Genomic DNA, 22,936 nt, shown 5'->3' with positions numbered 1-22,936 from the left:
CAGCCAGTGCAATAAGGCATGAAAAAGAATTAAAAAGTATAAAGGTTTGAATATCAAAATTCAAATTGTCTATGTTAATAGATAACATGATGTGCACACAGAAAAACCCAAATAATCTACAAACTACTAGAAATAATAAGTGAATATAGTAAGATTGCAAGATCAAAGGTCAATATACAAAAATCAACTATTTCAACATATCAGGGGGAAAATTTAAAAATACTATTTGTAATATTTAATTACAAAGACTTTAAAATACCTAATGAAAGATATGCAAAACCTCTACACTATAAACTATAAAACAATAAGGGAAAGTAAAAGAAAACCTTAAATAAAATGAAAGATATTTCATTGTCATGGAACTCAGTATTGTTAAGATTTAGATTCTCTCTAAACTGATTTATAAATTCAATGCAATATGAATTAAAATCCCAGCAGGATTACTTTGTATGTGGAAACTGACAAGCTGATTCTCAAATTTGCATAAAAATGCAAAGGACAGCCAAGATAATTCTGAAGAACAATGTTAAAAGATTTACACTTAGTAGAGACTTATTACAAAGCTATACTTATAATAAAGACAGTGCATTATTGGCACAAGGACAGAGAGACTAACAGAACAGAATAAACACACATACAGTCACCAGACTTACAACAAAGACATCACTGTCACTCTCTTCTGAGAAAAGGCAGGTCTTTTGAATAATGGTGCTAGACCACAACTGTGTATCCTGACAGAAAATGAGAATCTTAACCTCATTCTCATATGAAACAAGCCTATGTGAGGTGCATCATAAATATAAATGAGACAAGTAAAACAATAAAGCTTCCAGAAAAATACTTAAAAGAATATCACTAGAACATTGGGGTAGTTAAAGATTCCTTAAATGGGAGAAAAAGCGCTAACCACAGGAGAAAAACATTGTTAAATAGGACTTTATAAAAATAAGAATTCCTATTTAACTAAAGCATCATTAAGAACATGAACAAGCAAACTGCAAACTAGGAGAAATTATTTGCAATACATATATATGACTAAGCACTTATATCCAGAATATATGAAGAATTCCTACCAAGCAATAAGAAAAAAAGACAATTTTTTTTAAAAAGCAAAGGCCGTGAATAGGCACTTCACCAAGAAGATATCCAAATGGGCAATAAAGCTGTTCAGTATCATTATTCATCAGGGAAATATAAAGACATGAGACCAATAGAAAGGCAAAAATTTAAATGACTGAACTTAATCAAGAGTGCAGAGAAGAGTTAACACAGCAGGTCTCAGACTGCTGTCCTTAGAAAGGCCTGTTTGCAAAGTTGGCCCATGGCTGGCATCTGGGAACTCGGATTTTGACAGGGTCCTCACCATACTCAGAACTGACTGAAATGGCTCACTGTGCCTAAACTACTTGTGCAAACGACATGGTTTATGCTGAAAACCTGCTTTGCTTCTGGGAGTCTGGAATTTTGGTACATGCTAGGCAGAGGGTGTCTATTTGACCAGCCCCCAGTAAAAACCCTGAGCACTGAGCCGCTAACAAGTTTCCCTCGTAGACAACATTTTACACGTTGTCACAATTTGTTGTTGGAGGAATTAAGTGCTTCCTGTGTGACAACACTGGGAGGGGACTCTTGGAAGCTTGTGCTTAATATCCCCCAAACTTTGTCCGATGTGCCCTTTCCTTTTGCTGTAATCAGGTATGGCTGTAAGCATGACTACATGCTGGGTCCTGTGAGTATTCCCAGCAAATCATCAAACCCAGCAGTAGTACTGGGGATCCCTGACACACCAAATGTCAGGGATTATGTGGAATAAACTAAAATTATTTTACATTGTTGGAGGGAATGTAAATTAGTTCAAACACTTTGAGAGACTATTTAACAGTGTCTACTAAAGCTAAAACATATTTCTACTCTATAACCCAACAATTCTACTCTTAGGAATATATTCAAAAGAAAATAAGTGCTTATGTTTACCAAAATACCACTTATAAGAATGCTCACTTATTTATAATAGCTCAAACTATAAACCACTCAAATTCCACCAACAGATGAATGGATAAGCAAATTATGGCATATTTATATAATACTACAAAGTAATAAAACACATACACATACTGACATATGCAACAAAATGGATGAATCTCACAGATGGTAGCTAAATAAAAAAGCTCAACACAGGAGTACACAATGTATGATTCCTTTTATATGCAAAAGTGTGCTAAGCAAAGCATGATTCCATTTATGAGGTTCAAAAACTAAGAAAATTAACCTATAGTGATAAAAGTTAGGAAAAGAGTTCCCTGGAGGGGAACATTTGGCTACTAAAATTTAAATAAGTAAAAAATTCAGAGTGTTAGGTGCATTGGCCACGTTACAAGCACTTAATAGCCACATATGGATAACGGCTACGGCACTGGACAGCAGGGGTAGAAAATGTACAATTTCATCTTCACAGAAAGTTCTATTCATCTGTAGTACTGCTCTAGCATGACGGAAATGTTCTTATCTTGATCTGGGTGGTAGTTACAACGGTTTTTAAATATGAAAAAAGTTACCAAGCTGTACGCTTAAGATCTATACACTCTATATATTAACTTATAACTAAATAAATAATAAATACACATTTTTTAAAATGACTAGGAGAAAACATATACTATATATATATATATATATATATATACGCACACACACACACATATATATATGTATATATACATATATATATATATATAAAATCAGAGGAGTTACATCTAAACTATGAAGGACTCATAAATTAATAAGAACTGGACAGCAACTTAAAAGAAAAATGGTAGGCAAGTCACAGGAAAGGATGTCCAATTAACACATTAAAAAATGTTTAGGTCCAAAGATCAGGAAAAGACGATCTAAAACACTGAGATACTACTTTTGTCCATCATATTGGCAAAACTTCATATGACTGGAAATGTCACTTATTTATAAAAAATTAAATAAAATATGAATGTAAGTATAAGTACAAAAACCTTACTGTCTAGTTTGCTACTAAATTCCTAAGGTCTAGAACAGTGGTTGGCATACATTAGGCACTCAGTACAATTCTGTGGAAGGAAGGAAGTGAGAAAGGAAAGTTGGGAAGGAAATGGCATTCCCTTATTCCTATATTCACCACTGACAGAAGTATAAAATAGATGGAGCCATTTTGAAGAAGAATTTTATAACTTGTACATCTGTTTATCTAGCAATTCCATTACCTTAGGGAAACACTTATATGTGAACACACAACATACAAAAAATGAGAATCTGAAATGTAGCATTGTAATAGCAAAACTTGCAAATATCATATATTGTGCATTAAGAGGGGAATGGTTAAATAAACTATGGCTCTTCCATGCCATGGAATATTATACAGCAATTAATGATGTAGATCTACATGTAATGACATGGAAACCTCTTCAATACATATTAGGTTAAACAAAACGTTGCATACCAATGCACACATTAAAAAACAAATACTCCCACAAAACTATGTATCATATGACAGAAACATGTTTGTACATCAATGATAGAAATAGGTATAAGCAATTACAACCCAAACCAACAATAATGGTTACTTCTAGAAATGAGAGTTGAATTGGTGGTGGCTTTCACTTTTTCTACGTTGAATTTTTCACAATAAAATGTATTAACATATTATTACATAAACAAACCAATAAAAACTATTGCTCTTCCTTAGGTGTTGAGTTGTTGCTATTCTTGTTACTAACGGCATAAAATGGCCTCAAACTACATTTTTGAACTGATAAAATCTAATCATATAATTAAAGCATTTTTACTTTTGTTCTTTCCCTTCCATATTTTTGGGTTTTGTTTTTTAAACACCTGAGTACTCACCACTCAGTTTACAAAATAATAGATCACCTTACACATAATGAGCTAGTATCTACACAAATTTCAACACATTTCTCAATTTTAGAAATGGTAGACGTAGAAGCCCCAATCATGTATTTAGATTTCTAATCTTAAATCTTTGAACATAGACTGTTTAAAGAATTGTCCCTACCCAAAGCAATCATCTCCTACTAGGATGAAGTTATATAAATAACATTTTTTCACATCACAACTTAAAGTGCCAGTCCATGTCCTACCTGTGTTACTGGAATGTAGAGAGGTTCTCCATTTTGTAGCAGTGTAAGTTTCCCATGCTGATAGAGTCTTCCTTCTGGCTTTAAATTTGCCATCTCCTTAAGTCCTCCTTTCTTGCCACTCTCTTGTCCATTTGTCTTAAGTTCTTCAGTATCACTTAGGCATTCAAAAAATTCTTCTTCGCTATCACTCCAAGAATCCCAAGATTTTCCCACATCTGGCTGCTCTCCAGCTTTTCCAGCATCCCCAGGATATGTATTAGTCACATTATCTGAAGTACTTGTCTTTCTGCCCTCATCACGTGCCTTTTTTCTTTCAATACAACAGTTTAACATCTTAAGAAAACAGAAATAACATTTATATTTGAACTAGTTACTGTAAAATAAAAATCTATCCACTGCTTGAGCATTTCATGTTCATTCTCCAACCCTTCCCTAGACCTTATTGTGAATGACAGTGATTATAAGTAACCTACAGCTGCACAATGAGAATAGACTATAATCCATACTTAAATTTAGTATCAGAATAAGCTCCAACTGAATCAAGCCCCCATTTACATACCATCATTGGGAAATCTTTACCTGTAGTTTCTGATGTAGTAAACAACATCTTAGATCTGGGGGTCCACTTGCTAATCTATCAAATGAAGTAGTTGGAAAAGAACGGTAAGTTTTGGTTAAATTGCTTCAGATATGCATATTCTTTATACTACTATACATTTTTGCCATATTGATAAGAAATCAAAACTAGATTTATATATGCAAGGTAACTAGATAGAACAAATAAGATTAAAAGATCAAAATTAATTTTATCCTACTTCAAAAAATCACCAACAGCAAATACCAGGGGTGCCAAAAAAATGTATACAAGTGGACACTTTGGTCAACGTTGCTCAAGCAGTAGTTCGCCATAATCAGAAGTGTCTGGATGCTGATGGCAACCACTTTGAGCACCTCTTGTAATTGCAGAAGTCAAACGTGACTTGTATTCATCTTTTGTTATCGGTATATATTGAGTATTACAATTTTAAAACTGGTTTCCTTTCTTAAAATGTGTATACATTTTTTTGGCACCCTCTGTATAATAGACATTTCAAAGCATAACAGTAAACTAGTGATAGGTCTCAAGCTAACAGAAATTTAAAATGAAAAAAAGTCTCTAAGTCTACCCCAGTAAATAGCCAGAATACAGTATCTTACACACCATAAAACATAGATTAGACTATGTATTCAGTTCTCAATTATTACAGGGACTCGTAATATAAAAACCATCACTCTCCACCTCTTTTGCCAAGAGGGAGACTAGACTGCCTCTGATTCTAAATCACTAAGTTCCCAGTAATTATCAAAGAGAGATTCAAGCTAAGCAGAGACTGGCAAATAACCTAAGAGTAAACATCTTTGGGTCAGTCACCATTTTATATTACTCATGAGTCTCCTCCCTTAACAAGGGTAGATGAACAGTAACCTATGCAATGTCGACATTTTTTTTTTTTTTTTTTTTTTTTAATATCGACATTTTCGCTAACTAAACTCTCCTATTAGATTAAGTAAAATGCCAATATAAACTATATAAAAAAATTACCGGTAATGCTTACTAACTGAACTTAGGAACTCTAAAGATGTTTTCCTTCCAACTATAAAAATATATATTCACTACAGAAAATTTAGAAAATACACAAACATATAAAGAACAAAATAAAAATATAATTTCACACCTGGGAAAACTACTAACATTTGGCTGTATTTCTTTCCAATTATTTTTCTATACATATACTCATACATCAGCATAATTGAAAGCACTCACTATATGCAATACTATATTCTACTTTACTACAAATATTATGATCATTTTCAATGTTATTAGAGATTTTTTGGGGGGAAAAGCTCGTAAAGGATCCATAACTTTCCAATATAGAGATACGTCATGATTTATTTAACCATTCTTTTGTTTTATACTTAGTTTCACCTTTTTTATTCCTATTATAAATTTTCTGCAGTGAACACTTATGAACATAAATCATGTCCAAAGTTTCTTACCATTTTCTTAGAGCAGGTTTCCTAGAAGAGGAGAATTAATGAGTCAAAAGTCAAATTCTGTCAACAAAAATCCTATCTATACAACCGGAAATTGAAATTATTACCCCGGAATCAGAATGTTGTTTTCCCATCTGAAACGCATTTCAAGAACAAACTCCTGCCAGAGGTGTGCCACTCCTTTCAATCCTCCATGGTAGAAATTGATCATACAAAGACACAAGGCCAGTTTGTACGTTAAACTGTCAGATGGTGCAGATTTGAACTGATTGTAGAGATTCTAAATTTAACCAAATAGAAACAGAGCAAAACTTGTTACCATATTTACATGTATAATCAAAAATTGTGGGAGATTTTAATATTAAAATTAATCTATCCTACCCAAACTAGTTTTTATCAAATGTCTAATACATTACCACCTAAATTGTTCTTAGGCAGTTCCATGTTTTCAAGATTTCTATAAGGATCAAAAAAGTGAGGCTATAGATTGGTGAGGCTAAAGTTACAGCTTTCAACTTCTTCTATGGAATCTTTAAGACGCATTCCCAATTTCATGTGTTGTTTTAAAAATCTTTTAACTATGAATAGTACATATCTGTTATCAAAACCAAACACATAAAATAAACTCAGAACTATAAAAACTGAAAATGTAAAGCCTTTGCTTTTCCTCCTCACTTCATGAAATCTACTTCCTAACAATAACGACTATAATCATTTGACATGTTTCTATACCTGTCATTTAAACTCTCATTTCTCATTTATCAAAGACCTGGATAAGAAAAACATGAAATTTTTACTTCATTTTATATATTTTACTTCATTAAAGTTTTCCACTCACTCTCGAGTTTGAAATACAGGGAAAATCTGTTGCAAAACATAAATTTTATGATTTCACGAAGACTACAGCCATGCACAGTGTATTTGTTTTTTTCTTTTTTTCTTTTTTCACTGTTACCAGAAAAGTTCTTGCTACCCAAAATAATGTATCCATGCTAATGTTCTATGCAGGTCATTACTTGAATGGCGGCCATGATCTCCACTTGAGTTTTCCTAAGGTGATTTTAAAGTAAAAGATCCTTATGCTACTAGTAAACTAGAAATACAGCAAACACCTAGAAATTCAACACATTTTGAATACTGAACTCCAAGTCAACTAAATCAACTTACATATTCTTCACTCTCTGATGGAGGATTGTTGTCTGTTGAAGAAGTTCCATCTAATGGTTTCTCAGAAGCAGCATCAGGGAATAAGAACTTAGGGAGAAGAAAGGAAATAACATTTTCGACAAAATTTTCTATTTTGTTGATTTTTTTAAAACTCACATAGTTGCTATTTGACTTTTTAATGGTTTTGCTTTTAAAACAATAGAAATTTTCTTATTGTACTGGCTAGGTGGTCCTACGTTATCTTAAACATTTTCTGTTTTTCTTTGAAAATACAGTTTTAGTGACTAGCCAGTTTCAGAAACCAGAGGCATTTCTTAATTGTAACCACCTGGTTCTGTGAACTAAACAGAATACAACCAAAATTTCTTCACTATGATTTCAGGCTCATCCAAAATCACTGAAGTTTTTAAAAAGTCTTAATATTATTAAAAAGGCAAAGCTTATATAAAAGGAAATTTTAAAAGACCCATATATTCACGGGGCTCAGCAGAGTTATATTATTCACAGGTTTTCATATGTGAAAAACTAAAAGTATGATATTTAAGACACATAACTTTATTTTAAGAGATACCCCAAGAAAGTGGGAAGAGGTCTTAACCTATAATGACAAGTGCTTCTTTTCCACTTGGGGTGTGTGTGTGTGTGTGTGTGTGTGTGTATGCAAGAGTGGTAAAAGAAATTCAGTGTATATGACAGCGGAGCTATATAACTCGAATAAAAGCTCTCGGGATACATTAAATAGGAGCCTTCTATATAGAAATTTATTTTCAGTTCTTCTATCACTGTTTCTCCCAAGTGCATACGTTGCCACGTTATAGAACATGCTCAACAGATGTGTAGAAACAGAGGAACTACCATGTGCCAACCCCCATTACTAGGCCCATTTACAAACTTATCCTATTCTCATAACACTGTGTGAACTAAGGATCACTGCCCATGTCTTACAGATACATGAGCTGAAAATTAACCGGAGTTATTCAGAGTAATGGCAGGGATAAGATTAACATCAAGATTCCAAGTTCAGTCTTCTTTTCAGTGCACTGCTCTTGAAGGTTCTTCCCAAGACTGTCTTAACACACAAATTGCCAGAAGTATAATTATAACTACAATTATAGTAAGAATAGCTGTCTATCATTTATCCAAGGCCTAGTATATGCCAGGCAGTGTACTAGAAGGTTCTTTAATCCTCACAACAATCTCATTAGGTTTTTAACAGCCTCATTTATAAATGAGGAAAACTGAAGTTAATGGCTTGTTTGAAGTAACATAGTAAGTCAGGATTAAGCCCTGGTATGTATGGCTCCCAGGCGGGGCCGTTCCACCACACTCTCTCTAGAAGACACCCTAGCCCCTTTTAGTACTCACTATAATATAATACATAAAGCTTTCTCTGGGCTGTCATGAAAGAAGTTTTCAAAAATACAGTTCTGACCATGATGACCTTCTGTGTAAAATGGTATTAAACTGCATGACAAAGTGCAGTGTTTCCGCACGGCGGGTGACCTGCCTTGCCAGCCTCATCCCTGACCACTCCCTAGGCAGCATCGTACAAGACAGCAAACTCTTCAACATGCTCTCGCAGGCCTCTGCTATTCCGATGCTTTCAAAGCCTTCTTCTCTTCAAGATGTAGTTCAAGCTTCCCTCTTTATGAAGCCTTCCCTAATTCCCACTGCCCAGACAGAGACAGATGCACCCTCTGCTGTATTCTCACAGCCCCTCTGCCAGACTTCTCGTATGCAATATGGTATTGTATGGTAACTATAGTTTACTTTCACTCTTCCCATACACTAGTGAGAATTCTCTGAATGTGGATACTTTGTTTTGCTCATTTTATATTCCCAACCCAGTGCCTGCCACACAGAAGGGGTTGACTATATAATGAATCAATGAGTATGCATATAGACATACAAAGACACTATATTTAGTTACCAATAGAATAGTATTGAGGACATCATTATTCAGTGGCGACTCTTCTGCACCTCTGTGTTTCTGTATTTTCTTCTTTGCAGTATGTACCATGTTTGAAACTGATAACTTATGAATTGGAACTGGTGCTGGCTCTGTTAATTTTGACAAAGCATGACTTATATCAGCAATTTCTATAAAAAGAATAAAAATGAATACAAATTATACCACCAACCATAGCAGGTTAAATAAAGTGATGAGTAAACTAATGACTGTATTAGAATATTTTAGTCGCTTCCTTTCACTAGTGTTACATGGTTTCAGATTTATAAAATTTTAATACACATGGTCAGTTTTATATGCATGCATGATTGACAAAGATGTAACACAAATTATTTCTCCCCAGGGGACTTCAAAAATAAACCTCTAAAACCCTGCTTTTCAAAATATCTTACATTTTGGGGGGAAGGTATATAGCCTGGAGAGAAATGGGAGCTCTCTAGTCCATCAACACTTGTTTCTTCAACTTAATTGAAATTAAAACGTAAGATGAATAGTTGCTGGAAAACGTGCCAAAGAGAAAGGGTAACACATCAGAAAATAACCTAAAAAAAAAATAGGTCACCTCTCCCTTCTTCCTCAAATGCGGATCGTCCAAGAATCTCATCAGTTGACTCCTTACGACGGCAAATTTTAAAAAATTCCGTAATAAAATCACCTACAGAGAAAAAAATGGTACTCATTTTTAACACTTAACTGAAAGAAATCAATCCTATAAATTAAAGTACATGTTGGGAAAAAAAACATTCAGTTTTTCTACCCAAGAAAAAAATTAATCCTATTTCAAAGTAGCCTTTCTTTTGCTTTCTCTCCATGTCCCAGTATATTAAAAAAAAAAAAAAATTCTTAGACTTCCTTCTAGAACTAAATGAAAAAATAACTATATCTAATAATATTAAGCACTTACTATGTGCCTCAATAAGACAAATAGTATCTATTCTCATTAAGTGGTGTAAGTAACAAGAATACTACTCTATGTATATAGTGGTCTTTTTTCCCTAACTGCCACCCCAATAGAAATCAGAATCCATTAAAAAATAAAAATTAAAAAGAAATCCCAAAATATGCTTCTGGAGGATTAAGAAATCACATAGGATAAAGCTATTTCAGCTTCAGCTGCATTTTAAAGGTACACTTTGTGTCATTATAAGACAAGGGGAAAGATTTTGATACCTTCACCTTCTAAAGGGCTGCAATGAGATGTTTGCATAAGGAAATTAAAGCTTAACAAGAACCATCAATCCAAAATTATTAGACAACATACTGAGTACATCCAAGTTTTAGAATTCATTAACTAGTTCTCAATAAACCTAGAACATTTTCTGGGCTTCTTCAGAAAAGTAGGAAAATCCTCCTTATACAGTCACATAAACTATATGACTATAGTTTATTATACATGACTAAGTAATCCTATAATCTAGTTATATAAACATATAAAGTCAAAGAGGATAGGTGAGATCATGGAACAATTATGAGAATACTTTTAATTCTAAGGTCCTCTGCAATTATAGAAGTCAGTGAAAGAGGACTAATAAGGAACTAGAAAACAATTTAGTAAGTAAATTTAGTAACTCAGTGATTAAACTAGAGAAACTATTGGAGCATTTACTATAAGACAGGCACTGTGTTAAATGTGATACACACACACATAATCTTATTTGATCCTCCCAATAACCCTATGGAGTATGTACTCTTTCTATCTCTATTTTACGAAGACTTGAAAGAAATTACAAAGCTTGCTCAAACTGGTAGATCTAGGATTTGAAACAAGGTCTATCTAACTCCAAAATTCTTGATATCAATAGTCTACTATCTCTCAACACCCCGAGACATTCACCAATGGCAGGAATTTTACGTTATACATCTTTGTATTCACTACATGTTTCCCTGAAAATAAAACCTAGCCAGACCATCAGCATCTTTTGGAGCAAATATAAGACCCGGTCTTATTTTATATTATATTATATAAGACCCAGTCTTGTATTATTTTAAAATAAGACCGGGTCTTATATTAACTTTTGCTCCAAAAGACGCATTAGAGCTGATGGTCCAGCTAGGTCTTATTTTCGGGGAAACACGGTATTATAGTTAGCACAAATAGCAAGTGCCAATTACCATTTGATGAATAGCAAATGATGAATGACAGAGCCCACGAAAAATAATGCTTTAGAGAAATGCATCATTACTGTCATCAATAAATATTTAATAACCCCATTAGATGAATGGTAATATATCAGTTTACATGGAATGAAGGTGGCATGGATGAACACAAAAATAGAGAAAATATTTTCATGTATACTAAATATGAGAGGGAAAAAATGGAAAGGCACATTGAAGAGATAGGTTCAGAAGACTTCATGAAAGAGATATACCTACAAAAATGAGAATGGAAAGATAATTCCAGACATGTGATACAATAATACTATCCGAATAGCAACTGATATTTTTCAAAGTATTTCTGTTTATGTTATTTCACTTGATTCTTCAAATAACCCTACGAGGTGTACAAGATTATTTACACCTCTTTTCCTCTAACAGAAAATAGGTTTACGTGTGTGGTACAACTCTACAGAAGGGCTCTAACAGATTGTAAAAACCAGTATTCTTCCCATGATATACCACAGGCCCAGAGGGATAGATAGCGGAAGGCAAAATGGCTCCAATAACTAGAATGAAAGTTACAGATTATGACACAGGAGGAAAAAAAGGGAGTGACATAAAAGCATTTCAAGAATAAAACTTAGATCATGAGAAAATATCAGAGAATTCTGAGGTGTAGACTGGTTAAAACTGAAAACAGGAAAGAAGTCCTGCTAGTGCTATTCAAAAGTAACTAGAAGTATTCACTGCTGTTGGCAAAGATGGTTTTCTAATGCTGTTAAGTACGTAGGTTACGAATGCAAAACCATTAAAATAAAAAGTGCTTTCTTATTAGGTAAAATAAAGTATGAAGAATGCATTCAGTGTTCCTGATGTGGAAGGCAGGCAGACTGGTGGATTCAGGGAAAGGAAAATATAGCTTACCTAGCAAACACTGAGGATTATCAGCTTTTCGAACTCTAACAGACCAATGGGGAGCCTGCATAGGATCCAAATCACTAAAATGCAAAACAATAAACATAAGATCCTAACTATGATAATCTGCAAGACTCATGAATTTATCAAAACACAGTCGACTGAAAACATTATATAGAAGGACAAGCAATGCATTTTACCTCCCTTAAACTTACTGTTATTAAGATGCATACGGCCATTTGGATAAGTTTAAAAACAAACAAAATCTTAAGAAATCAAAGTTCTTGGACAAAAAAAGCACAAAAGGGAAAAGTTTGGATAAGTTTAAAAATAAACAAAATCTTAAGAAATCAAAGTTCTTGGACAAAAAAAGCACAAAAGGGAAATAAACAAACAATCAAATGTAAAAATGATTACAAACAGACAATGTACACTGATATCTAATGAGAGAAATGAATTTCAGAATAAAAAATAAGAAATAAGCAAGTATGCATAATCATCTTAAATAATCTTTTTATAGCACTGCTGATTAAAAAAAACCTACAAAAATTTGTACAACATCAAAAGTGCCTATTTTCTCAATTAAATAGATTATCATGCATCCACTTAATGGAATACTATGCAGCATTTTAAAAAATGATAACATAGATCTAGCATTTACTGACAAACAAGATGTAAATTAATGGATTAAATGAATAAAGCAAATTAATATATAAATTTAAATTTTAAAAAGATATACTTCCATATAAACATCGAATCATTCTATTATACACCTGAAACTACTACAATGTTATATGTCAATTGTAACTCAATTAAAAAAAGAAAGATATACTGCAAAACGCTAACTAGCTATTTTTTAAGTAATGGGATTGTAGGTAGTCTTTACTTTCTTCGTTATACCCATCTAAATTATGATTTTAAAAGTTCATTTTACTTTTACCATCATCAAGTACTACACATTTATTTTAGAAACAAGTGTCCTATTTCTCACTATTCTGCATTAAGCATGAGAAGGTACTAAAACTGCATTCCTCTTTCTCCACATTTTTCCTAGATAATGCTGGAATTTTCAAGTTGTTTCCATTGCACAGGAGTACATGACATGGCTGTTCTGTTAGTTATGACATTTAATGATCAAATATTATTCCCACACATTCTGATGACGATCATCTCTTCAAAGTACTATATGAAATGCTTCTCGCCAGCTAAGAAAAGGTCAAAGAACTATGCACTGAGTCCCAAACTGCGTTGAGGCATCTTTGCTGAAACCAAGTAAGAGTCAGATTGTTCACTATCCCTGAACTAAGGATCACATCCCCAAAGATAGCAGCTTAAAACACATCTCTAATAAATATTTATCAGTCTAAAAAGTGATCTTCAAAAATAGAAAAATATCAAGCAACCTGATCAGCAAATGATATAAAGAAAAGGGAAAATCACCAACCACTCAGCAGTTAATTTATTCTACTGAAATATTTGAATATCAATGTACTACTCTTAACATACTTACGAATAAACATCATTATCCACAATGATACCTTCAGTCAGGTGAGGCCATGTAGTTGCTAAATGGAGTTCACTAAAATAAAAAATAAAATTATCCAAAAGCTTTAATACTCTGTATATGCATCCTCTGACTCAGCCATTCTACTTCTAGAAATGTATCCAATAACCAGAAATATACATACAAGTCTGTTAAAAGCGGCGTTACAATAAAAATGAACAACTGGTTTAGCAAATGAGAGCACATTCATACAAATTAAATGTCTTGCAGACATTAAAAAACCATGCTATATATAATAGCCAAAAAGTGAAAATAACCCAAATGTCTATCAGCTGATAAATGGATAAACAAAATGTGGTATTCATACAATGGTATATTATACAGCCATAAAAAGGAATGAAGTACTGATTCATGCCACAATGTGGATAAATCTCCAAAACATTATGCTAAGTGAAAGAAGCCAGACACAAAAGGCGACATATTGTATAATGCAGTTTATATGAAATGTCCCAAAATAGGCAAGTCCATAGAGACAGAAAGTAGAGTAGTATTTGCCTAGAGCTGGAGAACCTGGAAAGACTCAGGGTAATGATATCTAAGAGGTGAGGCATTTCTTTTTGGGGTGATGAAAGTTTTCTGGAATTAGATAGTGATGATGGTTGCACAACTCTGTAAATACTAAAAACCACTGAATTGGATACTTTTAAATTAATTGGGTTTTTAAAAACTTTTTATTTATTTTAAGTTTTTCAGGACCCATCAGCTCCAAGTAGTTGTTTCAATTAAATCAATTTTTACAGTACTTGAATTACATGTCAATTTTGTAAAAATGTTATAAGCGAGGGTTGGCAAACTTTTTCTACAAAGGACCAAAGAGTAAATATTTTAGGTTTTGTGGGCCATGTAGTCTCTGTAATATTCTTTTAAAACCCTTAACAGTGTAAAAATCATTCTTAGTTCATTGGCTACAGAAAATAAATACTAAGTTTCAACAAGTTTTCACGTAAAATTATAAAGAAAGCAAGCCCCCAAAAATGTAGAGGATGACAGTATACATTTATAAAATATACACACATATTGTGCAAAGAGTTAACATTGCAGGCCTGGTATTCAGAAAGGAGTACCTTCAAGGCTGGCCCTTGGTTTGGCATCTGGGAACGTGGGTTTCAGAAGGGCTCATACCATCCCTGATACGAATGGCTCACTGTGCCTAACCTACTTGTGCAAATGATATGGTTTATGCTGAATACCTGTTTTCTGCTTGATATGCGCTAGGCAGAGCGTGCCTACGTGACCAGACCCTGACAAAAACCCCAAGCACTGAGCCTCTAATGAGTTTCCCTGGTAGACTGCCTTTCACACGTCACAATTCATTGCTGGGAGAATTAAGTGATAAATCACAGCCACAAGTACAACTGCTGAGTTCTGTGAGTCGCAGCAAATCACAGAACCTGAGGGTGGTCTTCTAGACCCTTGTTCTACATACATACAATAGACAGGTGCACGTACACCAAGTTCATGCATAGGACAAACATGTCTGGAAACACATATATCAAGCTGTAATCAGTAACCACCTGTGAGTAGTGGGATTATGAATTTAGTGAATTTTTTCTTGTTTAGATTCTAAATCCATTTACGTTTGGAGTGTACATCAGCCAAAAGTGCCAAGTACTTTACTTCTCTGATCTTTGATGGTGCTCCACTAATTGGCAACTCTAGTCTGAGACTGAATCCACAAGTACAGCATAGAATTCACTGTGATGGCAGGGCCAGGACTCCACAACAATGCAGGTAACCTTGGTTATGAACTAGACAACCAGCCGCCAGTGGCTCAAGTCTATTTTCCAAGCCAGGTCCTATAACGGTCCTGATTAAACATTTGAGTCACTAAATACCTTTCCAATAAATTAACTTATGTGTGAATTAGTTGACTACCACAGTTTGTAACCAAAAAAACCTGACTAGTAAACATGAATTTTGCTTCTTTTTAAATGTACTCTAAATTTTCTCTGCTGACCATGAATTATTACTTTCATAATAAAACTACTTTTTGGGGTGGCCAGATGGTTCAGTTGGTTTGAGCATGAGCTCTGAGCTACAAGGTTGCTGGTTCGATTCCCACATGGGCCAGTGAGCTGTGCCCTCCACAACTAGATTGAAGACAATGAACTGCCGCTGAGCTGCCAGAGGGGGGCCAGATGGCTCAGTTGGTTGGAGCACGAGAGTTCTTAACAACAAGGTTGCCGGGCGCCCCCCGCAACTAGACTGAAGATGGCGACTGGACTTGGAGCTGAGCTGCGCCCTCCGCAACTAAGATTGAAGAGGACAACTTGACTTAGAGCTGATGGGTTCTGGGAAAAACACATTGTTCCCCAATAAAGTCCTGGAAATAAACACACAATGTTCCCCTTCCCCCAATAAAATCTTAAAAAACAAAACAAAACAAAACTAATTTTTAAAGTAAAAAAAATGGCCATAATTAGTATGTGATATTAGAAGATATTGATGATTAGAAGTTTAAAACTATGTAAGTTTTTGAGGTATTCACCTCAGATTCAGTTTCTAAGCTTTTATAACTGTCCTCTCCTCTTCCTCTAACTACAGAACAATTTCTTTGACAAGTAGAACGGACACTAAACAAAAGCCTCTTCATTTACTCTTCCACGGCCAGATTCCTTCCAAAAGCATCATGCCCACAACACTTGCTCATCACCATTTGATTTAAATGGTTGACCATATGCACCATCTTACCCCCCGTTTTTCATTCTTCTTCAATCATTTGTTTCTCTGCTTACTCCTCACCATATTTAAAATTAAGAAGAAATATTTAATAACTAATTCCTTCAAATTTCTACTACCAGGTCAATTTTATTCTCTCCCCTAAAATTTTCTCTAGGCAAAATTTAAATGAATGAACGAGCTGGAAGGCCACAAATCTATCTGTAAGTCACCCTATGCCATTTTCCCCTTGCTCACTACGTTCTCGCCATGCTGGCTGCCTTCTACTTCCTCCAATAAACTAGCCAAACTCTTTCCTGCATCAAGACCCATTGCACAGGCTCTTCCTTCCACCTGGAATGGTCATTCTCTAACTCTGCCTGGATAAGTCCTCCCCTAATTGAGATAAGTATCACTTCCTTTGAGAACACTTTCCTGATGGTGCTCCAATCTAAACTAGTTCCTCATTGTACTGTCATGACACGCTATACTTTTCCGCAAATTATCCCACAACTTGTATATTTATTTAGGTGATTATTTCTAAAGTCTATTTCCTTCAATTAGATTGTAAATGTCAAGACGGCAGAAACGGTTTTATTTACTTCTGTATCTTTCTCATTTAGCACAGTGCCTATCACATAAAATAAATAAATATCAATTACAAAAGATACTCACCTGAGAAATGTTAAGTTAAAAGTATTATTGTTTCTACTTTTATGAGTATTAAGAATATATGCATGCATGTGTATATATTTTTTTAACCAAATAGTTTAACGCAACAAATAAGATAGTTTCTAAGTCAGTACTATTTATATTTTCCAAATTTTTGCTATTAGTGATTACATTTTCCAAGTCCTACATTTTCTTGTGAAACAACTTTTTCTTAAAGTTCAGTAGTGCTTTTAGAAAAGCAAGTAAGTAACATAAGAGGTCACTTGTGTCTCTTACTTAAGTCTTAATTTGTACATTTTGAAAAAGTGGGCAGGAAAAATGTAAACAATTGTTACTTCTGAGTATGGATACATGAAAGTTTGTCATATATAACATTCTCTGTTTTCAATATTTAAAATGTTTCCCAAGAAGTTGATCAAGAATCACTTCCATATGGAATAATCAATAGAATTATATACATCGTACGTATTATTTTAAATCCTCTTTTATTTCTTAAGTTAGAGAGAAAAAAAACAGACAGATTGTTAGTTACTGGTCTGTTTCTGGTACTATATTCATTCCAGGAATCTACAGTATTATAAAGCACAGTAAAATCAGTATCGATATAATTTTAAAAGTCCCATAATTCAAATGATAGATTAAAATTCTCACCTAATAGGATCTTCACAGGCACCAAATGGTAACTTGCCAAACTCTAGGCCTCCAACTTCTCCTCCCACCAGGGCATCTATATCTAAATGAAAGAAATATTTTTTTATTATTTAGCAAAAAACAGAAATAAGAATTAGATTAGTCCTTTGGGAGATTATAGATTTAAAAGTGCCTACCTACATCAAGAGCACCTATAGCAAGTTAGAGAGCAAACAATAAGGTGTTAAAGACATCCCCTCAGAAAGTTAGAGTGAAAGGACACGCTTAATTCCTATTTATTCAATATTTTATTCAAGCCATGCATTCTAACTTTAACATCTTAAATATTCCTTAAATATTACTTGAGAGAACGTTATTCCTATAAAATTTTTTTGCATTTTTCTAAGAATGTGATTAATATCATCTAAAAGAAAGATTATCCAAGTATTAAAAATTGAATCACCAACCTATATTCATCAGTTTTGCTGTCAATAATTTCTGAATAGCAAATTAGTCATCATTAATAAAATTATATTTCAGTTGACAGTACATGGAAATATTTAAAGTTCACCAAAGAATTTCCTTCCCATTATGAATGGTATCTGAGATTAGAAGATAATTTAGCAGGTAAATCACTCCCCTTAGTTCCATTCCTCTTGAAGAAATAATAAACCCTACTAAAAGATATCAAAAAGATTCATTGCTTTTGAAATAATACAGATGGTTGTTTTTACTTATTCATACTACACTGGGAATTCCTATAATTAAAGTCTATTGTTGAGTTATGAACACTCCACAGTTTGCTAAAATCATGTTTGACAACTATCTACATCCTAACTAAATTATTAAAATTAGTCATTATCTATGGCTCAATTACTTGAGTCAGTAAATTTTCTCAAGCCGATTCATGCCTTTTTTCCAACTAGAGAATGCTTACAATAATAAAGATCACACTGACTAGCTTTATTACAAGATGTCAATTTTTAAGAGCTTCAAAATTTATCATAAGTGCATTTTGTAAATTAAAAATTATTACTAGACTATAACTGATAAAAGTTTTAATTAAATTAAAAGTGGAGAAGAGAAGCAACATTGTGAAATGAAAGGATCATGGGATTTAGAGTTTGACCAGTGTCTGAATATGAACTTTATCACTTGGTGAGCATGTGACCTCAGGCCAATTACCTATGTTCTCTAAGAAAGACAATAATACCTGTCTCATAGCTAAATGAGAATTACATGAGATAATATATAAAATGCCAAGCACAGTGTCTGGCCCGTATTACATGTTCAATGCCTTCCTTCCTTCTATAAGAGAAAAATATTAAAAATGTATATGGTCTTCAATCCACTGAGGAAGGTTAATATTTTAATCCCCAATAAAAAAAAATTTGGCAACAGAACATTAACAGAGGCCTTACTGGCGATCAGAATTATAAATGCTAAGATTCTGGCTCTTGGGCTTCTTCTTAATCATCAACAGACCATACCATCTTGGGAAATCTTTAAAACTAGTAATAGAGCAGCCTTTGAAAAAAGGAAAAAAGGAGAGTAGGAATTTAAACTTCTATTACAGAAACCAACTACAAATCGTCTAGTGGGTATTGTTGTCCGGGAACTAAAATTACCAAAACAAATATTTGAGTCTTTCCTCTAATATAAATGGCAGCTTAGCTTTTATTTCCCTTTGCTGTAGTTTAGATGCAGTTCTTTTAGTGTACATTAGAGTTTCAAATTATTCAGTGGTACATAAAATAGTAGTAGTATACATAACCACCAAAAGCTAAGAATGTACTACATTAATTTTAATATAATCACAAGACCATCAATTTAATATTTTCAATCCTATAATAACCAACTGATTGGAATAAAAATAAACAGTGAATAATATTATTTTATTCTTATTTATTTCTCTTTGAGGGAGGTAGGCTGAAAAATATTTCCAAGCTAGTAAAATACTTATAATTATTTATAAGTTTGTATTAAATTTCTTACTAGATGTACTTGAATTACACATATGTGAGAGAAACACCCAAGAACTAAATACCTCACTTAATCAAGCGATTCCACTTAATTAGGCTATACGAGTATGTCAATCAAACTGAGCTTTTCTAGAACTTATGTAGTACCTTCTTCAATTTTGTGTCCCTGGCAGTCTGGCCTATTATAGGCTAATAATTAATGACTGTTGAATGAATCAGTGTATCATAGCTAAGCAGGTAAATTGATTTTATTTACACTTTTATCAAATGTAAGTTAAAGTAAAATATTCCATAGCTCTTCCCGTCATAAATGTATGTGTATAGAAACTTTTTTCTTTCAGCTTTCCTTATTTAGCACTCTTCTGCAGACTCTTCAAGGTGCTCTGCATGTCTATCCTCAGCTTATGAGGGTGGCTTCCCTTATTCTATTCTAAAAACAACCACTTTAATTATTCACTACATACTAATTTGAAGCACACAGCACTCCACAGCAGGGGGAGGCTTTATAAATAATATTAGCTTTCAAAGACAGATTGTCAAATATAGAGCGATACTGTCTCTAGAACAACCCACAGAGCTTTTTTAAGAGGAAAAAAACGACAAAGGCAATGAAATTAGCAATATTACATTTAGAATGAATTACAAATATTTCAAAATTGAAACACACTGTTAAATAATCTGAATATATTTTATTTTCTATTTATGTTCAGTAAGTTAAATACAGTTTTAAACTATCTCACCTGGAGGTTGCTGGGGCCAAAAATACTGCTGCCAATCCTGAAGTACATAGGTAAATCGAATAGTAATACTAACTGGAGGCAACGGAGTTAAGGGACATCCCTAGGAAATAAATGCAGACAATATTGTGTAGCTTTAAAAACAGTGTTTTTAAAAACAATGACAGAGAGCAAATTACATTAGAATAAAGCTGTTTAAACTACTACCTGGAGATAAGATATTAAATTCTATTATGCAAAACATTCTTTCAAAATATCTAATATAATTTTAATTATACAAATATGTCTTACTAGTCTCTTTAGCCATACTGAATCTGAAAAAAATGTGATTCATTTTTTTAAATAAGGTAAAACTATTATAAAGTGAAAGACTAGGAGATGATGTCTTTTTCTTTCTTTTAAATTAAAATCAAATCAAATTAAAGCCGGTCTTGAATACTGAACAAAAATTTAGACTATGACAAATGGACACTCATGCAAAACAGTTTATATTAATGAATCAGTAAACAGAAAAATTTAGATTTATCTTTATATTCATTAAAAATCTTAAAAATTAATATCATCCAAATATCCTATGATCTCAGCTTACCTTAATAATGGCTAACCTACATTAATGTGGAATAGGACTTAAATGTGCATAGGAATCACCTAGGGAGCTTGTGAAAATGTAGGTTCAATAGTGTTCTGCATATCTAACCAGTGTCCAGGTGTTGCAGATACTGCAGGTCAGGAAGAATAAGAGACATTTAGCGCAGCAGCTGCACCTATAAATGTCACTAGAAGCTTTAACTCAATACAATCTCAATCTAAAGTTACAATATAAGGTGGTTGCCAAAAAAAAAAAAAGATCATTCCGTTTTGGGCTTGCTTGTATTACCTTACAAGCAAGGTAAGATCCTGTCTGGTCAGGAATAATCGACAGTCAGGTCCAGATATCAAATGAGCGTTCACCCATTACTAAGGTACAAACGGTCCGGAAACCATAACAAGGTTGCTCTCACACATAACTTCAACCCCAGTCACATACCGTGTTTCCCCGAAAATAAGACCTAGCCGAACCATCAGCTCTAATGCGTCTTTTGGAGCAAAAATTAATATAAGACCTGGTCATATTTTTCTATGATATAAACCCGGTCTTATATTAATTTTTGCTCCAAAAGATGCATTAGAGCTGATGGTCTGGCTAGGTCTTATTTTCGGGGAAACACGAGAGCAAAGCAGATAAATACAGACAGACAAAACCAAAAGAAATAGCTAGGAACAAACACAAAATAAGTATTGTCATGGGCCCTACGAAAAGGTACAGAAAACCCAAAGTGGTAAATCTGGTTCAAGGCTGAGTTTCAGGTAAAGAAGGCAGCTGCCAGCCTAGGACCGCAAACTGCACTAAATTGAACCAAAAGTACTCTGCCCAGAGCGAGGACATTGCAAGACTCTGCTTAAGGCGGGTAGTGGGGCAGGGCACTCCTGCTTGGTACGGTGGTTTTGTTGAAAGTTATGGGACTGGGAAGAGTTACTGTGTGTGTGTGTGTGTGTGTGTGTTTGTGTGTCTGGGGGAGGGGCAGGGGAGGAACCCAGTCTCATCACCTGAGCAAGCAATCCAATAGTTCCAAGACTAGATATACAATATCCCAAATACCACCACAGAACAAGAGGCTCCCAACCCCACTTTAAGACGTGGTTCTAAAATATTCTGCAGGTAGGGAGTAACCACAAAACTACAAAATCACCATAAAGGATGGGAGAGAAAATTTTAAATGTCAAATATTCCAAATGAGCCTGCAAACAAAAATTCTCCAAAACATGAAGAAATGTAGTTCTAAAAGAGACAAATATCCAAATCAACAACCAGAATATAAAACCATAAAATACAAAGAACATCTGAAAAAACGAAGAATGTCTTAACAGAAAAAGACTATTGTGTGTGAGAGTTTTCGAATATTTATAGAGGATTTAAACTTAAATTTTATGTGACTCTAAAGGGCAAAACTGCTCCCCCTCCCCAAAGGAAGTCTTTGCTAATAATTAGATCTATGTGAAAATGAAATAAACTGTCAGAGAAGGGTGAGCACCCTGGAACACTTCAAGTAAATGTTAAAGAGTAATTTTTATAAATATAGCTTTATAAAGATATTACAGGAGAGTCACGTTAGTGGGTAGCTTTAACTATGTAAAACTTCTGAAGTACCCAAACCAAGTCTTAATTATTTTAAGTTCAACTCTTATCAATGTGGAGAGGTATTTCGTATCTAGATGAGTGAGTTTTGTGAAAGTTCTGACAGGTGATGTGATCAACTGATTAGACACTTTTTAAAGTACAACTAGCATATAATCATAATCTAAGTCAGATGCCAATCAAATCAGGTAGTCCCTGTTCAGTAAAGAGA

At 33.8% G+C, this 22,936-nt stretch overlaps 1 protein-coding gene across 3 annotated transcripts in view; it reads right to left on the bottom strand.

Annotated features, from left to right (window-relative positions):
* Positions 1–22,936, bottom strand: part of RAB3GAP1 (RAB3 GTPase activating protein catalytic subunit 1) — an 89,023-nt gene that overhangs the window by 21,726 nt on the left and 44,361 nt on the right. For all 3 annotated transcript variants that reach the window (XM_019731151.3, XM_019731150.3, XM_074335582.2), the window contains exons 8-17: positions 20,553–20,652; positions 17,852–17,933; positions 13,817–13,885; positions 12,316–12,389; positions 9,857–9,949; positions 9,256–9,425; positions 7,326–7,412; positions 6,266–6,438; positions 4,704–4,758; positions 4,125–4,457 (exon numbers count right to left, since the gene is read on the bottom strand). In XM_019731151.3, coding sequence (XP_019586710.3) covers positions 4,125–4,457; positions 4,704–4,758; positions 6,266–6,438; positions 7,326–7,412; positions 9,256–9,425; positions 9,857–9,949; positions 12,316–12,389; positions 13,817–13,885; positions 17,852–17,933; positions 20,553–20,652 — 1,236 coding nt within the window. The remainder of the gene's footprint in view (positions 1–4,124; positions 4,458–4,703; positions 4,759–6,265; positions 6,439–7,325; positions 7,413–9,255; positions 9,426–9,856; positions 9,950–12,315; positions 12,390–13,816; positions 13,886–17,851; positions 17,934–20,552; positions 20,653–22,936) is intronic.

The sequence above is a fragment of the Rhinolophus sinicus genome, chromosome 17 (assembly GCF_057876585.1).
Source record: "Rhinolophus sinicus isolate RSI-liver-muscle chromosome 17, RSI-T2T, whole genome shotgun sequence".
NCBI lineage: Eukaryota > Metazoa > Chordata > Mammalia > Chiroptera > Rhinolophidae > Rhinolophus > Rhinolophus sinicus.
The sequence above is the reverse complement of the archived record's forward strand: the minus strand, read 5'-3'. Positions and strand labels throughout refer to the sequence as shown.